Source organism: Trachemys scripta, chromosome 8, assembly GCF_013100865.1.
Source record: "Trachemys scripta elegans isolate TJP31775 chromosome 8, CAS_Tse_1.0, whole genome shotgun sequence".
NCBI lineage: Eukaryota > Metazoa > Chordata > Testudines > Emydidae > Trachemys > Trachemys scripta.
In genome coordinates this window covers 33,917,461-33,940,400 of record NC_048305.1, presented here as the reverse complement: position 1 = coordinate 33,940,400, position 22,940 = coordinate 33,917,461, and the positions used below count along the sequence as shown (strand labels likewise).

At 41.5% G+C, this 22,940-nt stretch overlaps 1 protein-coding gene across 1 annotated transcript in view; it reads right to left on the bottom strand.

Moving 5' to 3' along the window:
* The window catches only part of CTNNA1 (catenin alpha 1), a 221,136-nt gene that overhangs the window by 76,740 nt on the left and 121,456 nt on the right, over positions 1-22,940 (bottom strand). The window contains exons 8-9 of the mRNA XM_034780411.1: positions 17,581-17,661; positions 16,645-16,797 (exon numbers count right to left, since the gene is read on the bottom strand). Coding sequence (XP_034636302.1) covers positions 16,645-16,797; positions 17,581-17,661 — 234 coding nt within the window. The remainder of the gene's footprint in view (positions 1-16,644; positions 16,798-17,580; positions 17,662-22,940) is intronic.

Below are 22,940 nucleotides of genomic sequence, written 5' to 3'. Positions count from 1 at the left end.
GAATAAGCAGAATGCTCAAAGCCACCGCCAACTGCCCATTCATCTCAAGATTCAGTTTAAAGATGCATCATCTATTTCATTTCAAACTCTCCATTAGCTTGTTTCAGCTCATACATCTTCTCTCCCTCCATTTTGGTCTTTATTTCTTTTCAGATTTCATCTTAAAGAAGTCCTTTGCCTATGCCCAGTTTTTCTTCTCCCTCTGATATTGCCCTCATGAATTAGTGAACCCTTTCAGTGCCCATCCTTCATATACCAACATTTTATTAAACCTATCATGCACGATTCTGTGTAGGGTTCAGATGCTGTGTAAGATGCTACACAAAGTTTGTTTTCATGTGTGTGTGCTGTGCTGAGTTTGTACAGCTTGTTTTGTTGAGAAATACAAGAGAACAACTCTTTGAGGTTTTTCTATTTTGCTTGCAATTATGAAGCTGTGAGAAGATAGTGTTCTAAAGATATTAAGTGCATCAAATCAATTAATATGCAAGGATTGGCTGATTATAATTAGCTTGCTGAGGGAGGTTAGCTAGGTCTGGAAGATGCATCAGATTTTAGATGGTATATTAAAGAAATGTTGGTCATTTACTGCACATTTGTTTTAAACTGTCTGGATTATCCATAGCTAAATTAGTTAAAGAAAAGTGGACTTGGCCTCCTATATGGTTGAATACAGACTTTATATATTTTGCTCTCTCTCTAACATGGGAAATGCACAATTCAATAATCTTTTCTCATTTGTGTCTAGCCTTTTCCTCACCCTGAATCTGGGGCCATTTTTTCCTCTAATACAAACTTATCTTTGAACTCAAAATCGCAAATCAAATAGGGATTTTGGTTTTCAGAGATTTCTGATGAAGTAGCTCACTGACCAGAGAAAGTAGGGATTCAGATACCATGGTAAGGACTGTGGTATGAGCCTAAATAGATTAAAGTCCAAGAATTCAGAAGTACATAGTTTCATGGCAATATTTGATTCTGATGCTAAATATTTTGCTTCTTCTCAATATGACTTTTCATCTGACTTAAACTTCTGATTTTCACTTACAACGGGACTGAGAGTATGTCTACACTGGAAACTTCAAAGCACTGCTGCGGAAACGCTCCTGTGGCAGCGCTTTGAAATGCGAGTGTGGTCGCACGCGAGCGCTGGGAGAGAGCTGTCTCAGCACTCCTAGTAATCCACTTCCACAAGGGGATTAGCTCCGAGCCTGTCTACACTAGCACTTTAAAGCGCTCAGACTTGCTGCGCTCAGGGGGGTGATTTTTTACACCCTTGAGCCAGCAAGTTAGAGTGCTATAAAATGTAAGTGTAGACAAGCCCTGAAACAAACCATACTTCCCACAGTACAAGTCAAAAAATATATATCCCATTTGCTATTAAATAGGGGGAAGCGGAGAATTTGAACATGAGTAGGATTAAAAACAAAAATATTAAGTGGAATGATAGATACTAGAAAGGCAGGATGATTTTGGGAGACCTAATTTCTAGTTGCAGCTCAGCCAAGCTTGCCCAAAGTCAGTAATTGTCAATCATTTTCCTTCTCTGTATATATAAAGTTGTGTAGTCATGTAGTCAGAACCTTTAAATGTAGGTAATACCCTGAACCCAAATAAGTTACATATCTAATATGTATGCAATAGGTATGTCTCAATCATTCCTGAAGCCAAGGGGCTCATTGTGGGGATTGCAACTCCCAGTGATTTCTGGTCACGTTTGAAACCATTTTCCAGGTGTCTACTTTAAAAAAAAAAAAAAAACAGATTCTAAGCTTTCATGTTAGGAAAAAGTTATTTTCTAGCCCTTCTGGTTGAAATAACCTTCAACTGCAGCAACTAGATTCAATTGAGTTATCTCACTGGCTTATGCATAAGTCATGATGTTTTTATTAAGATGAGTATATACTAGTATATAAATTACCACATTTAAGGTTTTTTGAGGCAGGAATTTTGGGACCAAGTGTGAAAGTTACTGTAGGATATGGGAAAGAGTGAATGAGTTTGAGGTCACAAATGGAAAAATTTCACTAATCCCTGAAATAGATCATTGATGGAGAAGGAAGCACCAGAATTTCATTCTCACTAAAAACAATTTGTAATTTGATTCTCACTGAGTAAGTCCTCACTGACAATGGGAAAATAATCTCTACATGTGAGAACTTAATGCCCTAAGAAAAGCTGCCTATGTAATCCCTTTCAATAATCAGCATAGTCTCTTCCCCCACCCTTCAGCTAAGAAATTGATGCCTGTGAAAGAACACAAAGAGAGCTCTGCTCCCTGGTCTTACATCAAGGCTTCTTTGAAGTAAAGGCTTTAAGGTAAAATCCCACCTAAGAGCAGAACACACTGGACACAGGGGTGTTGGAGGGATTGGGGGGGACATCCCCATCCCAAAATATCCTTCAGCAGACCTTGAGTCAAGTCCATAGCATTTCTAGATGACAAATACCTACTGCAAGCCTCCTTCAGGGACTTCTTTCTAAAGTACCTTTTTAACTGCATCGCTACAATCCTTTTTTAAAGCTAAAAAAAGTCTTCCAATTAAATTGCATAGTACAAGACAGTTGGCAAAAGTCAAAAAATTAAAGGTTTTGTTTTTCTGACATACTAAAAAATGTTGTAGACACAAGTTCTTTCTTTACTCAACATTTACTGGTGTAATAGGAACTGAAGCACTGAAGTTGGTTTTACAAAGTTGTCTCCTGACATTTACAAAGTTGTCACCAGCCAAATGTTCTGCTGGTCAAAGTCCAGCTGTTAAGGTAACACATGCATATAAGAACACTTCTTGAGAAGGGAAAGGAAAACACAACCAGGCAATGACAGACAGCTTTGGTTGGAATGGAAGCCATGTTTCAGGACTGTCTAGTGAAGGGACTGAAGAATCACACAGTAAGCCTGAAGATTCTGCTGTCTCCCCTAAGGAGCAAACAGCAGGTTCTGCCTTAAACACAATGGATAAAAATCAGTGATTTAAATTACAAAAATGGATGTTTTGGGGGTATTAGTTGGTAAGTGCTACAGACCACCAAATCACACTAAGGAACAGGATAACTGCCTCCTAATGTGCCTATAAGGTGTAGGAATAAAACTTTGTGATCATGAGGGGACTTCCATTTGAATGGCATATGCTCAGGTCTCAATGCTGCCAATACTAAAGCATCCCTGGAATTTCTAAACATTATAGATGACAATTTCCTACCTCAAAAAATGTTGCAGCCAACATGGAGGAATTCTTTATTAGACCTTGTCTTAACATATCAAGAGGACCTGATCACAGAATAAAAAATTAATGGTAGCTTAGGTACAAGTGATCATAGCTTAATCACATTTATAATGTGCAGGCAGAATAAAGTCCAGACCAGTAATATTACACACACACACACACACACACACACACACACACACCCCTACCTTTAAAAGGGCCAATTCCACAAAGCTGAAAACAATTATGAACCAAATCAGCTGGGAGAAAATTTAATCAGAAAAATGTGAATGACAATTGGGAATCATTCAAAAACATCTTACTAAAGGCCCCAAAAGCCACAATCAGCAGGCTGGGCTGGTTAAAAAACCTGCCCTGGTTTAGAGGGGAAGTGAAGGCTGCTATACAAAATAAAATAAAATAAATACATAAATGGAAGAAAGGAGAAGTCGATAGTAACTGTGATAAATGAGAGGGGGTAGCTCCCTTTTGTGGACACCCAGACTGCCAGTTAGCTATAAAATTCCTCTTAGTAGCTATTCTCTACTTGCTTTACCTGTAAAGGATTAACTAGCCCACAGGTAAAAGGAAAGGAGTGGGCACCTGACCAGAAGAGCCAATGGGAGTGCTAGAACTTTTTAAAATGGGGGGAAAAAAAACTTCTCTTTGTTTGGGTGTTGTGGTTCTCCAGGAAAGAGGGGAACAGGGAGCAGTTATGCTGTGAGAAGCTGAAGACCGAATATGAAAATCATCAGATCATATCTAGAATCACTTATTTAATAACCCAGATATGTAAGTAAATCAGGAATGTTTATAAAGACGCAATTAAGTTGATTTCTTATTGGCTTGTGGACTCCTATGTGCTAACCTCAAATGCTTTTTGTTTTCCTTGTAACCTTTAAGCTGGACCTCAAGAAGGTTATTCTTGATGTTTAATTTTTCTAAGTGTTTTTTTTTAACTCTGCAAAAGCCTAAGTTCCAGATGTATTTTCTTTCTTTTTGTTTTTAATAAAGTTTACCCTTTTTTTAAGAACAAGATTGGATTTTTGGTGTCCTAAGAAGTTTGTGCATATGTTGTTTAATTAGCTGGGGGCAACAACTAATGTCCTTTGTTTTCTTTCTCAGCTCTTCCCCAGAGGGGAGTTGAAAGGGCTTGAGGGTACCCCACAGGAAGGAATTCCCAAGTGCTACTTCCTGGATTCTAAGGGGTTTGCATTTGGGTGGTGGCAGCATCTACCCATCAAAGGTCAGAGAGAACTGTAACCTTGGGAGTTTAATACCAGCCTGGAGTGGCCAGTATTAATTTTTAGAATCCTTGTGGGGCCCCCTCCCCCCCTTTTGCACTCGGAGTACCAGAATGGGGAATCAGTCCTGACATGGTGTCAGAGCGGTGGGATCATTTTTGAACCAGAAGCACAGACCTCAGGATTGTAAAAGGACATATTTTTTCCTTTTGGTAACCTGCAAAGCCAGGGAGTCCCCCTCCCCGCCCTTTCCTTTGCTGCCTGAGGGAGAACAGGCACGCAAAGGGTTCAACCTGCCAAGCCAGGGAGTCCAACAAGCAGTTTATTTTTTTCCCCTCTCTAGCTTCATGGCAATGTAATAGCTAGGCTAGAGTAGGGGAGCCTTGTGCATGAGGTTGAGGTCAGGCACCAAAACCTTAGAAAAAACATTCTTCCCAAAGCGGCACGCCACGGAGAAGACAGACCCAAATCAAGCTCAGACATCCAGATCCATGATGGAAATGAAGGGAAGGGATGGGGGAACGGGGACTTCCCAGGAGGGAAGGGTCAGCCCTCCCCCAACCAAGATCCCAGTGCCAGGATGCAGGGATGTCCTTGCTCAGGCCGAGTTCTAACTGAGGCAGAAAGGAATTTAATCCTAGAGATGAAGCGCTTGGAAGTGGAGGCAAAGTGCTGGCAGCGAAAGCAGAGGAGAGGAGACAGGAGAAGCGCTTGGAGGTGGAAATGCAGGCGAAGCGCTTAGAGCTGGGAAGGACTAAGCTGGGTCCACCAGGTAAACTTAAACAGTCCTTCTCCAGGTATTGCTCCCCATTCCAAGAAATTCCCCACATACCAGGTAGGCCATAATACAGAAGCCTTCTTAGAAAATTTTTGAAAGGGCCTAACTTGGGTACAACACCCCTATAGACCAGTATATGGTGGAGCTGAGGCCGCAACTCAGTGGACCCTTAGCAGAGGTGGCAGCTAAAATGCCTATAGAACACATGAACGAGTACGAACTTTTTAAACAAAAGGCCAGAATTAGAATGGGGCTAACATCCGAATATGCCCGTCGGTGGTTCAGAGCCCTAAGGTGGAAAACAGACATGGCATTTTCCAGACATGCCTACCACATTGTAAAAAATTGGGATGCCTGGATATCAGGAGCAAATCTTAAATCTCTGGAAGCTCTGTCTCTCCTAATACAACGAGAGCAGTTCTTAGATGTTGTTCCTGAAGAAATAGAAAGATACATCCTAGATGGGAAGCCCAAAACTGTAATCAAGGTGGAGGAAATCTGAGCCAAATGGGTGGAGGTGGCAGAAAAGAACCAGCATCAAAAGGTGCCACAGAGCCTGCACCTGCAGCAGCAGCAGCTAAACCAGTGCAAGAAGCTCAACTAGAGCCTGAAATACAACTAGTGTACCAGCGAAAAGCTGTTCACAATCGATGGAAACAACCTCATCACCTGCATCGCTTCCGGTGGGACCAAGTCCACAACCCCAAGAGGAACCAGCATCTCCAGCATCAAGGGAGCAGTTCCAGGCAGAGCAGGAAGCAGATGAAAGCCTTAAGGAAGCTTGGACGGCGGCATGGAGCGACCCACTGCCTCTCAGCTCTTCCAACTGGTCCAGGTTTGTTGTAGAAGGAGGACTCTTATACAAGGAAATCTTTTCTGGTGGGCACAAGGAGGACTGGTATTCTCAGAGACAGTTGGTAGTTCCAACTATGTATAGGGAAAAGCTCTTGAGCTTAACCCACAATCACCCTACTGGCCATGCTGGGGTGAACAGGACCATAGACCATCTGGGGAAGTCAATTCACTGGGAGGGAATGGGCAAGAACGTTTCTACCTATGTGCGGTCTTGTGAAGTATGTTAGAGGGTGGGAAAGCCCCAAGACCAGGTTAAGGCCCCTCTCCAGTCACTCCCCATAATTGAGGTTCCATTTCATCATGTAGCTGTTGATATTCTGGGTCCTTTCCCTAAGATGACACACAGAGGAAAGCAGTACATACGGAGTTTCATGAATTCTGACACCCGATGGCTGGAAGCAGTAGCTCTAAGCAACACCAGGGCTAAAAGTGTAAGCCAGGCATTTGCAGACATTTTTGCCGGGTTAGGTTGGCCCTCTGACATCCTCACAGACTTGTCAACTAACTTCCTGGCATGGACCATGAAACGTCTTTAGGAAGCTCATGGGGTAAATCACTTGGTTGCCACCACTTACCACCACCAAACAAATGGCCCAGTGGAGAAGTTTAATGGGACTTTGAGGGCCATGATACATACATTTCTGAATGAGAACTCCAATGACTGGGATCTAGTGTTGCAGCAGTTTTTTGCCTACAGGGCGGTACCACATCCCAGTTTGGGATTTTCACTGTTTGAACTCATTTATGGCCATGAAGTTAAGGGGCCATTATAGTTGGTGAAGCAGCAATGGGAGGGGGTTACATCTTCCCCAGGAACTAACATTTTGGACTTTGTAACCAACCTGCAAAACACCCTCAAGGACTCTCTAACCCTTGCTCAAGTAAACCTATAGGATACTCAACAAGAGCAAAAGGCCTGGTATGATAAACATGCCAGAGAGCGTTCCTTCACAGTAGCTGACCAAGTCATGGTCCTGAAAGCGCTCTAGGCCAATAAGATGGAAGCATCATGGGAGGGGCTATTTATGGTCTGAGCGCGCCTGGGGACTGTTAATTACCTTGATGTTAATTCTATAAAGACCTTTTATTCCTGAGAAATCAAGGTTCTCCAGTTATAGCCCAGGAGAGAGACTGGTAGATAACCTTCTGGCTGGATTTGGGGAATTTGCAGTAGCCTACCTTGACGATGTTGCCATATTCTCAGATTCATGGGCAGAACACCTGGAACACCTCCAAGCTGTCTTCCAGCGCATAAGAGAGGCAGGATTAACCGTTAAAGCCAAAAAATGTCAAATAGGCCTAAACAGGGTAACGAACCTTGGATACCAGGTGGGTTAGGGAACTATAAACCCCCTACAGGCTAAAGTAAATGCTATCCAAAATTGGCCTGTCCTTAAGTCAAAGAAACAGGTCCAATCCTTCTTGGGCTTGGCTGGGTATTACCGACGATTTGTACCACACTACAGCCAAATTGCCACCCCACTGACAGACCTAACCAGGGAAAAACAGCTAAATACAGTTCAGGGGACTGAGAAGCATCAGAAAGCCTTTAACCAGCTTAATGAGGCCCTTACATCTGACCCTGTACTAAGGGCCCTGGACTTCGATCAACCTTTTGTTATAACCACAGATACATCCGTGCGTGGTGTAGGAGCAGTTTTAATGCAGGATGGACAAGATCAACAATTCCATCCTGTTGTGTTTCTCAGCAAAAAACTTTCTGAGAGGGAAAGCCACTGGTCAGTCTCAGAAAAAGAATGTTATGCCATTGTGTATGCTCTGGAGAAGCTACACCCATACATTTGGGGACGGCGGTTCCACCTGCAGACTGACCATGCTGCACTGAAGTTAGGGGTACGTCTTCACTACCCGCCGCACTGGCAGGTAGCGATCGATCTATCGGGGATCAATTTATCGCGTCTCATCTAGATGCGATAATTCGATCCCCGAACGCACTCCCCGTCGACTCCGGAACTCCACCAGGGTGAGAGGCGGAAGTGGAGTCCACCGGGGAGCCACAGCCATCGATCCGGCGCTGTAAGGATGGGAGGTAAGTCTATCTAAGATGCGTCGACTTCAGCTACGCTATTCTCGTAGCTAAGTTTCGTATCTTAGATCGATTCCCCCCCAGTGTAGACCAGCCCTAGGAATGATAGAAAATTGATAGGGAAGCAAAGGCACATCAGCAGAAATCTAGGGCCAGCAGAGTTAAGGGCAATAAGGAGTTTAAATATAATAGGATCAAAAAGAACCCTGACAATGATGTTGACCTATTTCTAGATGAAAATGGTAGAATTATCATAATAATGCTATAGTAGGAAGAGCGCCTGAAATATAAGCCCTTGTATTAGAGGCCTCATATGAGGGAAAACCTGCTCACAATTTGGCAAAAACAGGTCTAATATTGCAAATACACATTCCTAAGAAGTGCTTATCAAAATGTACTCTGGCAAAAACATCCCAGTATTAAGTACCAGAACATCCTCATATCAAGGATGGTGCAAAAACATTACCCCAGGGTAACAGGAATACAATCCTAAAAGTGATAGTGTATCCTCCTAAAAGAGAAGGTGAGGATGATCGTACATAATAAAAATGTTTTAATCAAACCAACATGTACAAGATAATGGCTGATAACCAGCAACATCGGGGCAATAACTATGTCAAAGGGCAGTACCAACTTGTTTGTATCGAGGTATAAAAATGTATCTCAGAGAAAGTATCTTTGTATGGCCTTAGAGAGGAATGAAAAGTCCAGCTGTTCACTGAGCTGGTCCGTTGTTTCAGGAATACATGTATTCACGGTACAGTAGAGTCTGCGGAATACTACTAGTACCATGCTTTGTCAACAATAGATCTGGCTAGGTGTCTTCATCCCTTAAGGGATCTTGTGGTCGTTGTGTAGTTTGCTTGAGGTCTGCTGTGCCAGGTGTCTGCGCCGGGCTGGGGCGGCACACAAAGAAAACACGTGCGCGCACACAGCCAAATATCTGTCAATATCTAACCACAAATGCAAGAAAGGCGGAAGCATTCAGTATTTCTATTCTATATTGGGGAAAAATAGATCCAGTCTCATCATATGAGGATAATGCTATTTCCATTCCACTAGCATCTCTGGAGGATGTTATGTTACCTACTAAAGTTATACATTTAAGTCAGCAGGTCCAGATATAAAACTTGTGTCCAAGAGTTTTAAAATAGTTGGCTGAGGAGTTCTTTGGATCATAAATGTTGATTTTCAGTAAGTTTTGGAGTACTGGGATAGATACAGAAAGCTAATATGCCGATTTCTAAAAAGGATAAACAGAACAACCCAAGTAATTATAGGCCAATGAACCTGACATTGATCCCAGGCAAGATAATGGAGCAGCTAATATGGGACTAGATTAATAAAGAATTAAAAGAGGATAATTAATGCAAACCAGCACATGTTTGACTTGGTACAGCACAAAAAACTAGAAAGATAAAAAAATAACATGACACACATTAAATGGATTAAAGTCTGGCTACCTGATGGTCACAAAATGTAATTGTAAACAAGACATTGTCATCAAGCAGGTATTTTTCCAGTGGGGTCCCACAGGGATGAGTTATTGGCCTTATGCTATTTAACATGTTTATCAAGACCTGGGGAAAAAAACAACAACAACAACAAAAAACAAACAAAAAACAAACAAACAAACAAAAAACCCAGCACCACTGATAAAGTTTTCAGGTAACAAAAATGAGGGAAACAGTAAATAATAAAGAGGACAGGTCACTGATTCTGAGCAATCTCAATTGTTTGGTAAGCTGGGTGCAAGCAAACAAATGTGTTTTAACATGGGTAAATGTAAATGTATACCTCTAGGAACAAAGAATTAGGCCATACTCACAGGATAGTGCCCTATCCTGAGAAGCAGTGTCTCAAAGAGATTTGGGAGTCGTGGTGGATAATCAGTCAACTATGAGCTCCCAGTGTGACATTGTGACCAAAAGAAATAATTCTGCCCAATTTTAAAGTGAGGCAAACCACTGAACAAGTAGAAGTCATTGGCTAAGTCCTGGAACCGGGGTTTAGTTCAATGACTAGTTCAAGTGGAATGAGCTAGTCACTGAACTGAACTAGTCTCTGTGCATAAGACACTATTGTCAAAAGAATTAAGAAACCAACAGGAAGTTGAAAAAGCAAGAAAGTTTCTTTTCTCCTTCCAAACTATGAATAAAACCTAAATGTGCAGAAAATCTTGAAGGACATGGTGACCTGCAAACAGTCAGTTCAATTCACCACTACACTTCCTTTGTTTAATAAATCAGTTTTAAATGCAAAACACTGAAACTTTTTTCCTTGTGTCCAGCGCATTTAAGGTAGTTTTATTTAATAAAAAATTCAAGTGCTATTTTTGTACATTCTTAACCTGAATTTCCATCAAAATAGAGTTTGACACAAATAGTAAAAAAAACCAACCTAATAAATAATTTTTCTTCATTTTCTAACAAAAATGGAAAAGTTGAGAGTCTGAATAAATGTAAGTTAAGTTACATAATTGCTTAAATATGCATAGATAGCGTATCCTCATCAATAGCAAAAAGCACCACCAAATTTAGTGTAAAGGCTATATTTAGTTGCAAATCAACATGTTTTATTGGTTACCAAAGAAAATCTACTTTTCTTTAAGAAAATAACTAAAAATTACAAATGGAAAACATGATTAAAATGATTGCTTAAATCAGGAATTCTTGCTTGCAGATTTAAACCGTGATTAAAACTGGTGATTTAAATCAACCCACCCTGGCTGTAGGTTTGACTGCTGAGGCTATTGAAGTAACCTCTTACATTTTTAGTTAGGGACATTATAATTCAACTTAATTTCTGCAGGACTTCTCCTATATCACCTTAACATATCTGTTCTCAAAATAACTCCTGATATTCAATTTTTCTTTTTTGTATTAATTCCATTATAATGCAATGTAAAAGATAACCCATTAAATTAGCTATCAGTGATTTTGAAAGCCATCTGAAGCATGCTATTCAGTATTGTAGGAGGAAGTGAGGCAATCCATACATAGCCCTCAAATTAAAAAAATAGTAAGTTTCAATAGAGGGGGAATCTGAGTCACCAAACTGAATTGGGCATCCAACTGAAGCTCTTTGGGACATGGAAACTTTTGTTTATCTATGATGCACAGACCTCTCAAGCATGCCAGATTTTTGTAGGATGTTCCACATTTTGGTTGCACAGTTGCACCACAGGGCAGGTGACATTCTGCCAGGAGGACAGAAGAGCATGCAACAAAGTTTAGCCTAGGGAGCCAGAAGGCATAGAGTTCAAATGTCACCTCTACTGATGTGTATTTTGTTACTGTGCAAATCAAAACCCTTCTTATTGAGCAAGCATTTGTACCCCCTGCCACAGAAGGCAGTCAAGTATCTTTCCCCCATTATAAAAAAGTTGAGAGAAAGGCTGCAGAGTCACTTCAGGAAGAGCTGAGACTAGAACCAGATCTCCAATATGAGAGATTCAAGTTTCATCCATATTGCTTTTCAAAATGAACTTGCCAAACTAGTGTGCACACTTAGATGAAACTACTGCTTTAGCTCCTAGACAATACTTCCAACCTGGAGCCAAGAACCTAGGATTCCTGATCCGCAGTGTTCTATTGTTGTCTAGAAAATAGCTGTGTAAATCACTGGCAGAATATGTATTGCATTCCCCTCTCGTGGCTGGTCCACAAAGAGGATGGCTGTTACTCCTGTAGATCAAATGGTAGAGATCCATGCCAGGGTTCTGAAAGTCCAGGTGTAAAGACTACTGGTTTCCATGTGGGGATTTCTTAGGGTAGCATATATTGGAATTTCTTTTCCAGTTTTTTTAGAAGAGTGCTCTAGTTAAGTCACATTAAGAAAAGCCATCCTTAATAATGAGCTTTACATTTAAAAACTATTATAATCTGTCAATTATAGCATGAGGCACAACACAACTCGGGTGTTCCATCTCTCTATCATGATAAAGTACCATGCACACTTATACTGCAATATACAGAGAAAAGTAGTCACATGTAGTCTCACTAAATAGGGTGTCTTCTACTGAAACATTTTAAGTAACCTCCTGTAGTACTACAGTTTCTGAAGATGTAGGTAGATTTTTTTCCTCTGCGCAATAGTAGATTCCTAAAACAGCCTTACGTAGCAACTATCAGATTAGACAAACAGCTCATTCTGTTCAAGAGGTCTTTGAAAGGGGTCTTAATTCAAATGCAGTCCTAAAAAAGTTAAGTTTCTTCCTTCACAGGCAAACTGACACTATGTATGATCCTGCAAAGCACTCTATTCATTCTAAGAAAAAGGAGACTGATGGTTAGAAGCTAATGTTTCTAGTATAATGCACATACACTCCTGGAAGAGCTTTGTAAACATCTAGGCCAGGGGTAGGCAACCTTTCAGAAGTGGTGTGCCGAGTCTTCATTTATTCACTTTAATTTAAGGTTTCACATGCCAATAATACATTTTAACGTTTTTAGAAGGTCTCTCTCTATAAGTCTATATTATATAACTAAACTATTGTTGTATGTAAAGTAAACAAGGATTTCAAAATGTTTAAAAATTAAATTAAAATGCTGACCTTACGCCGCCAGCCTGGGATTCTGTTCACCTAGGCCGGCAGCAGGCTGAGCGGGGCCTGTGGCTGGGATGCTGGCTGGCAAGGGGCCAGCAGCTGGGACCCCAGACCTGGGGGGGTGGGGGATTCAGGGCAGAGGGCTGGGTGTGTATGTGGGGGGGTTCAGGGCAGAAGTGCTCTGCTCATGGGGGTGCTCCCAGCCCCCTGCCCTGAGTGGCTCATGGAAGGGGGCTGGAAGGAATATGCCCTGTTCCACCCCCTTCCCCAAGGTCCGTCCCTACCTCTTCTCTGCCTCCTCTACGGAGCAGCGAGCAGGCTGCCACTCGTCCCCCTCCCCCTTGCAAGGGCCATCAGCTGATCGGTGCAGGGAAGGGGAGAAGGAGGGGCAGGAAAGCACCATGCTGGGGGAAGAAGCAGGGGAGGGGGGAAGCTTGGCTGCCACAGGACCAAGCTTCTGCCTCCTGTCCTCGCAGGGTAGAGTGGTGGGGGGCCTGAGTGGGGCTGGAACTATGGCAGGCAGCAGCGTGCCTTTGGTTGCCGACCCCTGATCTAGGCTATGCCTACACTGCACTGCACTGCAGACTACAGGGGTGATAACTGAAGAGTGCATCAAAACGTTGCTCTCTCAATGCCCTATATGGACTCTGCTGGAGCAAACTAAAAGATACCTACTAGGGTTCATGTTAACATGGTCCTCCTTCAGACAGGACTATGTTAACACGAGCAAAGTACCTTTTAATTCATGCCTGCTGCGTGCCAGTGGCACAGTTCGAGTACAACATTTTGGTGTGCTCTGCAATTCACTCCCCTGTAGTTTGTACTGTGGTGCACTGTAAACAAGTCCAATAGATTATGTTACTGTATAGGCATAGTTACACTTCTGAAAGCAAGCGATTACCAAAAGATCTCTGAAGAGTTGCTGTATGTAGCACATCATATTAGTAGAGTCTGACTCCAGTCAGAAGTGTTCTGTTTAATGCATACTTGCACAAGAGCGTTTTCTTGAAGAACAGAATGTATGACTACACAGACTCTCCAAAAAATTTAATTTGCAGCTTTGTGTTTAAACACAAGCAAGATCAATAATGCCTCATGTGCTGAGAATGACAGCTGCTCAGTGCTCTTCAAGTCATACATATCTAGAACTAGTAGAATCAGAGGGCTCGTCTACATGGGGAAACTGACTGGCATAACTACAGTGGTATAATTATACCTTTATAGCTATGCTGGTAACTCCCTGTGTGGATGCTATTCCAGAATAGCAGTAAGTGAGTTTATTCTAGTACTAGACTAGTTAAATAGTGAAGGCAAAGTTTGAATTATTTCATCTTTTAAGAAAATGCCATTAAAACTACATTAAAGCTACTACGCTGAGCATATAAAAGTCAAAAGCCAAATTTAAAAGTTGCATAACAGTAACTGCTTTTATTTTCTCAGTGTTTAAGCCACACCACAGTCCCTATTTAGCTTCTTTGTTGGTGTTCATTGCCTTAGACCCTGAGTGTCCCCATCAGTTTGCATTTGACCTCTTATCCAAATGAGTGAATATATTAAGGTAAATGTGAATTATCTGCAAGGTGTACTTTAGAGAGCTACAATGCAGCTTGTTTTTGCCTTTGACATGCACAATTTGGGGACATTTTGGAAAGCTCTCCCAAGTTTCTGAATACCCCCATACCACTATTTAGATGCATGTGTCTACAGTTAGCTCAGGGCCCAGAGAAGTATCACAGCATATTTATCAAAAACTTATCAATTTCCTTTGACATACATGATAAGGTGATTTCCAGATTCCAAAAATGCATAAAAAAGTCCCACACTTCAGGAGGAATGCGATTTTATGAAGGATATTGCCAGACAATTACAGTTAATTTTTCACACTTCCCATATAATCAAATAAGCATAATGTATGGAGAAACCAAAAGGCAGAACAGCTTTACACAAAGTACCAACCAAAACCAAAAGAGGTTTTTGGGGGCAATGAGGTCACCGAATAAGCCAATTAAATCAAAAAGTATTAGGAGGTGGTCCGGAAATTCAGGTTGTCGTGGCAACCTAAATTAATCCCCCTTGCTTTATTTATGAATAGTACCTCCAAACTGTTTAACTATATATTAACTATTTCAAGGAAAACATTACCTAGCCTAATGTGATTCCTGTGCTGAAAGACCTTACAGTCTCTCTTATGTGTACATGCGATGGTGCCAAGAGTCCCTTAAACTAGTGAGAAAATGGCTTGCAGAAATAATGCAAGAGTCAGATCAATGAAAGATTGACAACTGCCTTGTTCCTGAAGAAAAAATAAATAAGAGTTGTGTGAAAGACCCAAGATTATTGTAAAAGTCACATGGACTAATTTGTAGTTTAACAGCAGAATGGCATTATTATAAGTACATTTTGGATCAGCATTTGACTTTTTCGACTGCAATTGAGCTTAGTGGTGAGAATTAATCATTCAACCGACCACTTGACAGTATTAATAGAACAGAACTTTTACAGGTTTGGCAAAAACTAACTATGCATAAGCAGTAAACAATTACAACTGTAGATTTATATTCCTTTATAATTTTTGCAATATTGCACAAAACTAAGTGTGAATAATAAGACAGCAGGTCAATATTACTAAGACATATGCAGTAAGACCTGGAATGAACTTGAATTTTTTTTCTTAACTGCAATACCAGTTGCCAAAGACATTAACTTTTATGGTAGATGGACTTGTCTTATGTATCTTAATAAAAACTGGTAAGTCTCCCATTTAAGTTTGTGTTCTTAGAAAATAGTCTTACAGACAGGAAAATTTTCCATTTGACGACTTATGTTTTCAAATAATATTCTTATGTTGACCTTATCTAAGGTTTTGTATCCAAAGCCTTATTTTTGTACAGAAGTTTGTAGCATTCATTCCACAAGCTTTTGCATAAAGACCAATTTCACCTAGCAATAATAGATGTTTCAAATGAAATTTACATATATTTTGGACTCAATACATCTGCATGAAGGAGACACTGACTACTTATGTCTCTGCTTAGAATAATCTCAGTTAGTATACCCAGACAAACAACAAATCCACACTTTTTGAAGTGTGTATTGAAACTACAACTTTACAAAATATTTAAAGTATGGTTTGAAAATATGCTGCATCTCTTTATGCTGTATGTGATCACTAAAAAACACAAGCTATGGCAAAATAAACGGTTGGATCACCACTTATATAAGTGAGTTAGTCTGTAGAAAACTGTCAGCATGCAGGTTTATACCTAGGCTTGGGAAGATTCGATCTAAAAATCGATAGATATCAATAAACATCAATTTCCGATGACATGCTGAAATCGATGAAAAAATATCGATCAGTAGGTAACAGTGGACAGGAATACAGCCTCCCCCATTTGTGCCTGCAGGGACTGGGTGTCACTGGCACTGTGGTAGCATAGAGTGTACACTGCAGCCCCACTGTTATGCGAGTGAGGGAGTGGGTCTATGACAGACCTTCTGCAACTCTGCTGTCAGGGCCCCACTCCCTCACTTGCCAGCCACAAGTGTAGGAGTCATCCCCAGGCAGGCACTGTTCAGCAGCAGCACTCCATGGCCAGGGCTCATCGTCCTTCTCACCATCCTGGCTGGGAGGTCTCTGCTCTGCCAGGCCAGGACTGCAGCCTCCCCTGCAACTTGAGCCTGAGTGTCTTGGCCCTTTCAGCTAGGCAGGAAGCCCCTGCAACACCACTTCCCCGCTGCGCTAACCCTAATACCAATTCTCTTCCCCTTGATATCTAACAATTGGGGAAAAAAGGTACAAACCAAAATTAATATTAATCGTTGAAGTTAGAAAAAATTAAATCAATTTTTCCAAGCCTATTTATACTATAAAATGTGTTAACAGCTAGAATACAGTTTGAAAACAAATTAGAAATTAAGCTAAAATTCGTAAAACTGGTAACTTCAGTTGGTTTGTATGACCTTACCTCAATCAACTTATTGGCATGTTCACGGAAAACCTGTGCATACTCCTTAACTTCTTTTTCATTCCCATTCTTGGCAGCTTCAATCAATACTAAAAGTGGAACGTTGGTTTCCAGAAAAGAATCGGACACATGATCCATAACAGCTTTGCGGAGCTAAGAATTAAAATGAAAATTAGTTGGGTTTTTTTGGCACAGAGTTCAACTGCTGTTTTCTTGCATCTTATTAACAAGAAAATATTTGCCACAATAAGGATCTTGAATATTTGTTTAGTAATTGCTCCCTCTGTTGCTGTGTGTGACCAGGGCTTTCTCTATTGGGGTTGGCCATGCAGTTTTTGCACCAATTTAATCAAACTGGTTAAGTCAGTGCAACAACTCGTTTGGGCACATTTTAAATAAATATTAATGTGGAGATATTGGCTTAGCTTCAGTGACTAAATCTGCGCTTTTTCTGCTGAATATTAAAATCAACACCATTATTTTTGTATTTAATTCAATGTAAGGATTTTGAAAAGTTAAAATAAACTCAACTCTCCTATATATTTTGCTACCTCCACATTTGGTTTTAAAGTGAACTTTTTCTCCTTTAATAGTGAACTGTCCTTAAGTGTTACCATTATACACACTCTTGCTGCAGGTGTACTTGTTTGTAATTTGAGTCCAAAATGTTTTATTTTAATTCAACATCCAAAATATCTTCTCTGTATGGTTATCTATAGGGGATTACAATTCAAACCCTAATACTGTCACCCAAACAAAGCACTGCAAGCTTCTAGCTTTCAATGAACTAGACAAGAAAAAAAGAGCAAAACTACTGCCATTACAGAACATAAAGTACTCAAATAAACAAAACATTTCCAATAGGGAACATTCAGAATTGCATTATTTCTATAAACACTATTACAACATTACATTAATATTTTATTCATTCTGTACCTGTCTACGCAGGTCCCTGGTCTTTTTAGTCATTTTGTCTATTGCAGAATTCAATGCGTCACTTCTTTCTTTGCGTCCAGCCTGTATAGCAAGAGAGGCTAAGGTAAATACAATATTTTGTGTTGGACAAGAGACAGTATTCACTTCTTTAAATAGTAAGAAAAATAGCAGGTTATACCAATACAAAGCAAAAAATGACCTTTGGATTCACCTCCTTATTCAACAAGGCTATTGGTGTTTCTTTTCATCTCATGCTTTCCTTCCGCTACATTTTCTCCTTAGAGGAACTATGGGAGAAGTTAGAGGGGTTTTCAGAAGTCTAAGCTAGAGACTAATCCAAAAAGTCTTCAAATACAATGTCTTGGATCCCTTCTTGATCCATCTGACAACCACACAGTTTCTTGTGCTGGATCTACTAGGATTCAGACTTACAGCACGTCCTGTATGAGAGCTCTGATTAAGTCCTGAAACTCTTAAAACCTCCATCAGAAAGCATGAACGCCCATGGCTCTGACTCTCACCTTGATATAAAAAGATGTAGACAGTACACACCCATTTGATGGCTGACCGTCACCCAAATATTTTAAGTATTAAAATGATTAGCCCAAAGTGGTCACTCATGGGACAAGAAGCATTCCCTAAAGAGTTTTGCATTTTACATCAACCATAGTGGACAATTCACATCTAGCCAAAACCATAAGCCACAATTTAAGTACTTTTAAATACAGAAAGCTTAAAAAAGCATTTAAGTTCAACACAAACTTCAATCAAAAATCCAACACCAATCTCAAAATCAAAACCCATGTAAGGAAGAGCAGTGGATTCCATAAGTAGGGATCTAGGCAGTGTTGCAAAGGAGAAATAAGGTTACAACTTGGCTTTGATTAAGCAGACATGAGGCTGAGAGAATACTGAGCTCAAATGTAATCACTTATATTAAGAAATTCTAACAATGATCTTAACACATATGGTTAGTTTCTAGTTCTGAATATACAGTATATAGCTTTAAACTAGCCTTTAAGCAACCACAAAGCAATTTTATGAAGTTCTGCACTATGCTCAATGTAATTATACTGCTGAGAGAAGACGAGATTAACCGCCATTAATGTGTGTGTACGCTGAGAAAAGAACACATTAACCACCATTAATGTAAGTGTATGCTAATTATCAAATGATAGGTTGATTTGGAAGATTTGGATCAGCAACTTTGAAATCTTAATCAAAGATCTGGAGCTCTGCATAAAACAGATGTTATGTGATTGATGGGATTAACCCCAACTGGGAACAGCAAGGCTGGGTTTATTTTGATCACTGTTGGGTGCATGTCCACACTACAAACTAAAGGTGACCTATGTTAGGTTGACTTACATGTCCACACTGCCCTCCTTCTCTCAGCGGTGCATGTCCTCACCAGAAGCACTTCCACCAACTTAACAGTGGCCAGCTCTCAGCTCCCCACTCCCTGCCAGGAACCTGGGCGCAGGGCACTGGGAGCCCAGGCAGCAGCCAGGCTCTAGTGCAGGGGTCGGCAACCTTTCAGAAGTGGTGTGCCGAGTCTTCATTTATTCACTCTAATTTAAGGTTTCACATGCCAGTAATGCATCTTAACGTTTTTAGAAGGTTTCTTTCTATAAGTCTATAATATATAACTAAACTATTGTTGTATGTAAAGTAAATAAGGTTTTTAAAATGTTTAAGAAGCTTCATTTAAAATTAAATTAAAATGCAGAGCCCCCCCAAGCGGTGGCCAGGACCTGGGCAGTGTGAGTGCCACTGAAAAATCAGCTCGCGTGCTGCCTTCGGCACGCGTGCCATAGGTTGCCTACCCCTGCTCTAGTGGGAACCCTCCACCCACTCTGAGGTGACAGCCCGAGCTGAGAGTGGCTTTCTTGTCAATTTCACAGCTCCAGCGCAGAGCCGTGAAATTGACAACAATGACAGCCAACAGCCAATGTAAGTAATCCAGTGTCTACACGACAGTGCATTGCCTAATTACACTGACATAAGCCCTTCATCGCTTGTGGAGATGGAGTTATATTGATGTAGCAAGGCACTTACATTGGCGGGAGCAAGGCTGTAGTGTGTACACTGACACAATTAGGTTGATGTTAGGGTGACCAGAGATCCCGATTTTATAGGGACAGTCCCGATGTTGGGGTCTTTTTCTTATATAGGCTCCTATTACCCCCCACCCCCATCCTGATTTTTCACATTCGCTGTCTGATCACCCTAGTTGATGTAAGCTACTTTACATCGACTTAACTCTGTAGTATAGACCAGCCTTTGTTACCAACCATGATATCCAAGAGCAGTCATGTCCATGGTCAACTGAACTGATTCTCTGTCACAAAGTGGTTACAAGACAAAGAAGCACTGCAGATTGAAGTTACTATTGGAACAAAAATTAGTTTAGCTATTCCTCTTCCTAGCGTCACAATGCAGCCTATTAAAATCTCACCCCACCCCCTGCCAAAAAAAATAAATGTTAAATTATATAGAAGAAAAACTAATGATTCTAATTACTATATGCTTATGTTTCCTCATGTTTAAAGTTTACATGTAGAGAGAGTTCAACCAGAAAAGCATCAAGTTCAAATAGCTCTGGTTTACTCCTTATGACATTATCTTTACTTCACCTAAAGCTTTCAGTTGATATTTATGATAAGTTTAAACAAAACTGAAGTGACTAATAGCAAACTCTGTAGAAGCAGATTCATGTGCTGTGATTCAGTTTAAGATGAAGCCTAAACTCTGAATTTACTAATTGTGTCTTAGGCTAGCAAACCCAAAAAATAATCAATTTGTTTGTGTTACCTAGGGAATAGATGTTTATGGTTCACTAACCAAAAGCAGACATCTCAGTAGCAGTTATTTACTGAAATCTGCATGATTTCACTGTGTTTTTCAAGTTACAACTGTTGTCAGTTGTTGGCGGCGTGTGGGTTCTCTCTGCGTGCTGCACTGGCTCTGGCCAGTTAGCCCATACAACAGACTTCGACTGAACTGTTAAGGAAGACCACAGACTCTGTTCGGTGGCTAAGGTGCTTGGCCAGGTTTATTGCTGACAAAACATGGTATTAGTGCCCTATTCGTGCTACAAGTACACTTAATACATGTATGCCCATGACAATGGATAGCTGAGTAAGTGGTGGGTTTCTGCCCCCCGCCCCCTCGGCCAGACCTCAGTGACCCACTGATGCAGACAAAATGTGTATTGTGCCTCTGATGCAGTTAGTTGCCACCCCTTGCCTTGTACATGTTGGTTCAATCAAAACGTCTCTAGCCATCACCCTGTCATCCTGACCTTATCCTTAGGAAGGGTCAGTGTGTCCCTGTATCTTCAGGGAGTGAGTTTATACTCTAACTTAGTATCAGGATGCTCTGGCATGATCCTTCTGGAATGTGATCATGCAAGTGTCCAGTGCCGAGCACTTAGGAGCATTTATGTTTTTGCAATATCAGCCATGTTCTTGCCAAGTTTATGTTCCGGACCGTGAACCTACAAGCAGGCATGTTTTGTAACCAGGCCTGACTTTTGCTCATATCCTGACTCTTACTAACTTTGCTTTATAATCAGCAGGGTCTGACCTGTTTGGGCCTTAGGGCTTACACCAGGTCCTTTATATCAGGCCTCATGTCTCAGGAGCTCTCTCTTGCTCTCTCTCTCTCTCTCTCTCTCCACTACAGCAACATGATCAGTTCAAAAATGTAGTTCAAAATCCAGGGCCGCCCAGAGGATTCAGGGGGCCTGGGGTCTTTGGCAGTGGGGGACCCCCACCGCCGAATTGCCGAAGACCTGGCACTTCGGCGGTGGGTTCCGGGGCGGAAGGACCCCCCGCCGTGGGTCTTTGGGGCACTTCGGCAGCGGGTCCCAGAGCGGAAGGACCCCCCGCCGCCGAACTGCCACCAAAGACCCGGAGCAGAAGAAGCTCCAGGGGCCCCAGAGCGAGTGAAGGACCCCGCTCCAGGGGCCCCCAAAAAAAAAATCTTGTGGGGACCCCTGGGGGCCCGGGACAAATTGCCCCACTTGCCCCCCTCTGGGCGGCCCTGTCAAAATCCAGATTTTCAGTCACGTCTCTTGTTTAATAGAGGACTATATATTCTCTACCAGCGGTTCTCAAACTGAGTAAGGACCCCAAAGTGGGTCACAACCCCATTTTAATGCGGTCGCCAGGACTGGTTTAGATTTGCTGGGGCCCAAGGCAGAAGCCCGAGCCCCACCTCCTAGGCCTGAGGACTTCAGCCCTGGGAAGTGGTGCTCGGATTACAGGCACTCTCTGCCTGGGGCTGAAGCCCTTTGGCTTTGGTCCCCCCATACAGGGCAGTGGGATTCGGGCTTTGACCCTTCCCCACCCAGGGCGGCAGGGCTCAGGCGTCCGTCTCCCCTCCTAGGGTCATGTAGTAATTTTTACTGTCCGAAGGGGGTTGTGATGCAATGAAGTTTGAGAACCCATGTTCTAACCACTTTAACTTGAAGATAGAAACCCAAATATTTGGGTATTCCAGGAAGTAAAATTTAACTTATGTACAGCCTCAAGTTGTTCCAAAATTAAAATGAGAAGCTGTAAATTATTTCCAGTTTGTTAGTTTTACAAAGCACTCTCAAGTACACAGGCTCTAGGCAATGCTGAATAAGACCGCTGAATATGCACCTACTTTGCATAAAATGAAGCATATTTCAGCTACCCATATTTTTAAGAGGTGAGGGTCCCAGCAACCAATGCATCATTTTACCGCAACCAGTGAAAAATGGAACGCTGGAAGTTGGGACCCATAGTCTTGTTGGGCCATATTTGCATCAAAGCCACCTGCAGAATTCTAGTGCAGTTTAGACTACATAAGTCTAGATTCATACATAAGGGACCACGAGGATCATCTAGTCTGACCTCCTGTATCACCCAGGCTGTAGAATTTCACCCAGTGAGTCCTTCATCCAGCTCAGCAATTTGTGATTGAACTAAGACCATGTCTAAGGTTATGTTTATATTGCACTTTTGTCGGTCAGGGGTGTGTAAAAAAAAAAAACAAAACAAAAAAAAAAAACAAAAAAAAACCCACAAAAACGACCACAAAAAGTTTTAATGACAAAGTGCTGGTGTAGACAGCGCTTTGTCAGTGGGAGAAAGCTACTGCCCCTCGTTGGGGATGGTTTTATTTTGTCAGCAGGAGAGCTCTCCCATTAGAAAAAGTAAAAGCAATGTCAGTATCTAAAGGACTTTGAGTTAAGAGTACTCCACCATGAATCTATCATCTATTCTGGGTTGAGAACAAGATTTGCGGATGATTTCATTTTGAGAAATCAACATCCTCAGCTGTGGGTTTGCCGACTTCATTCAAGAGGGGAGTGTTTGCCATCACTT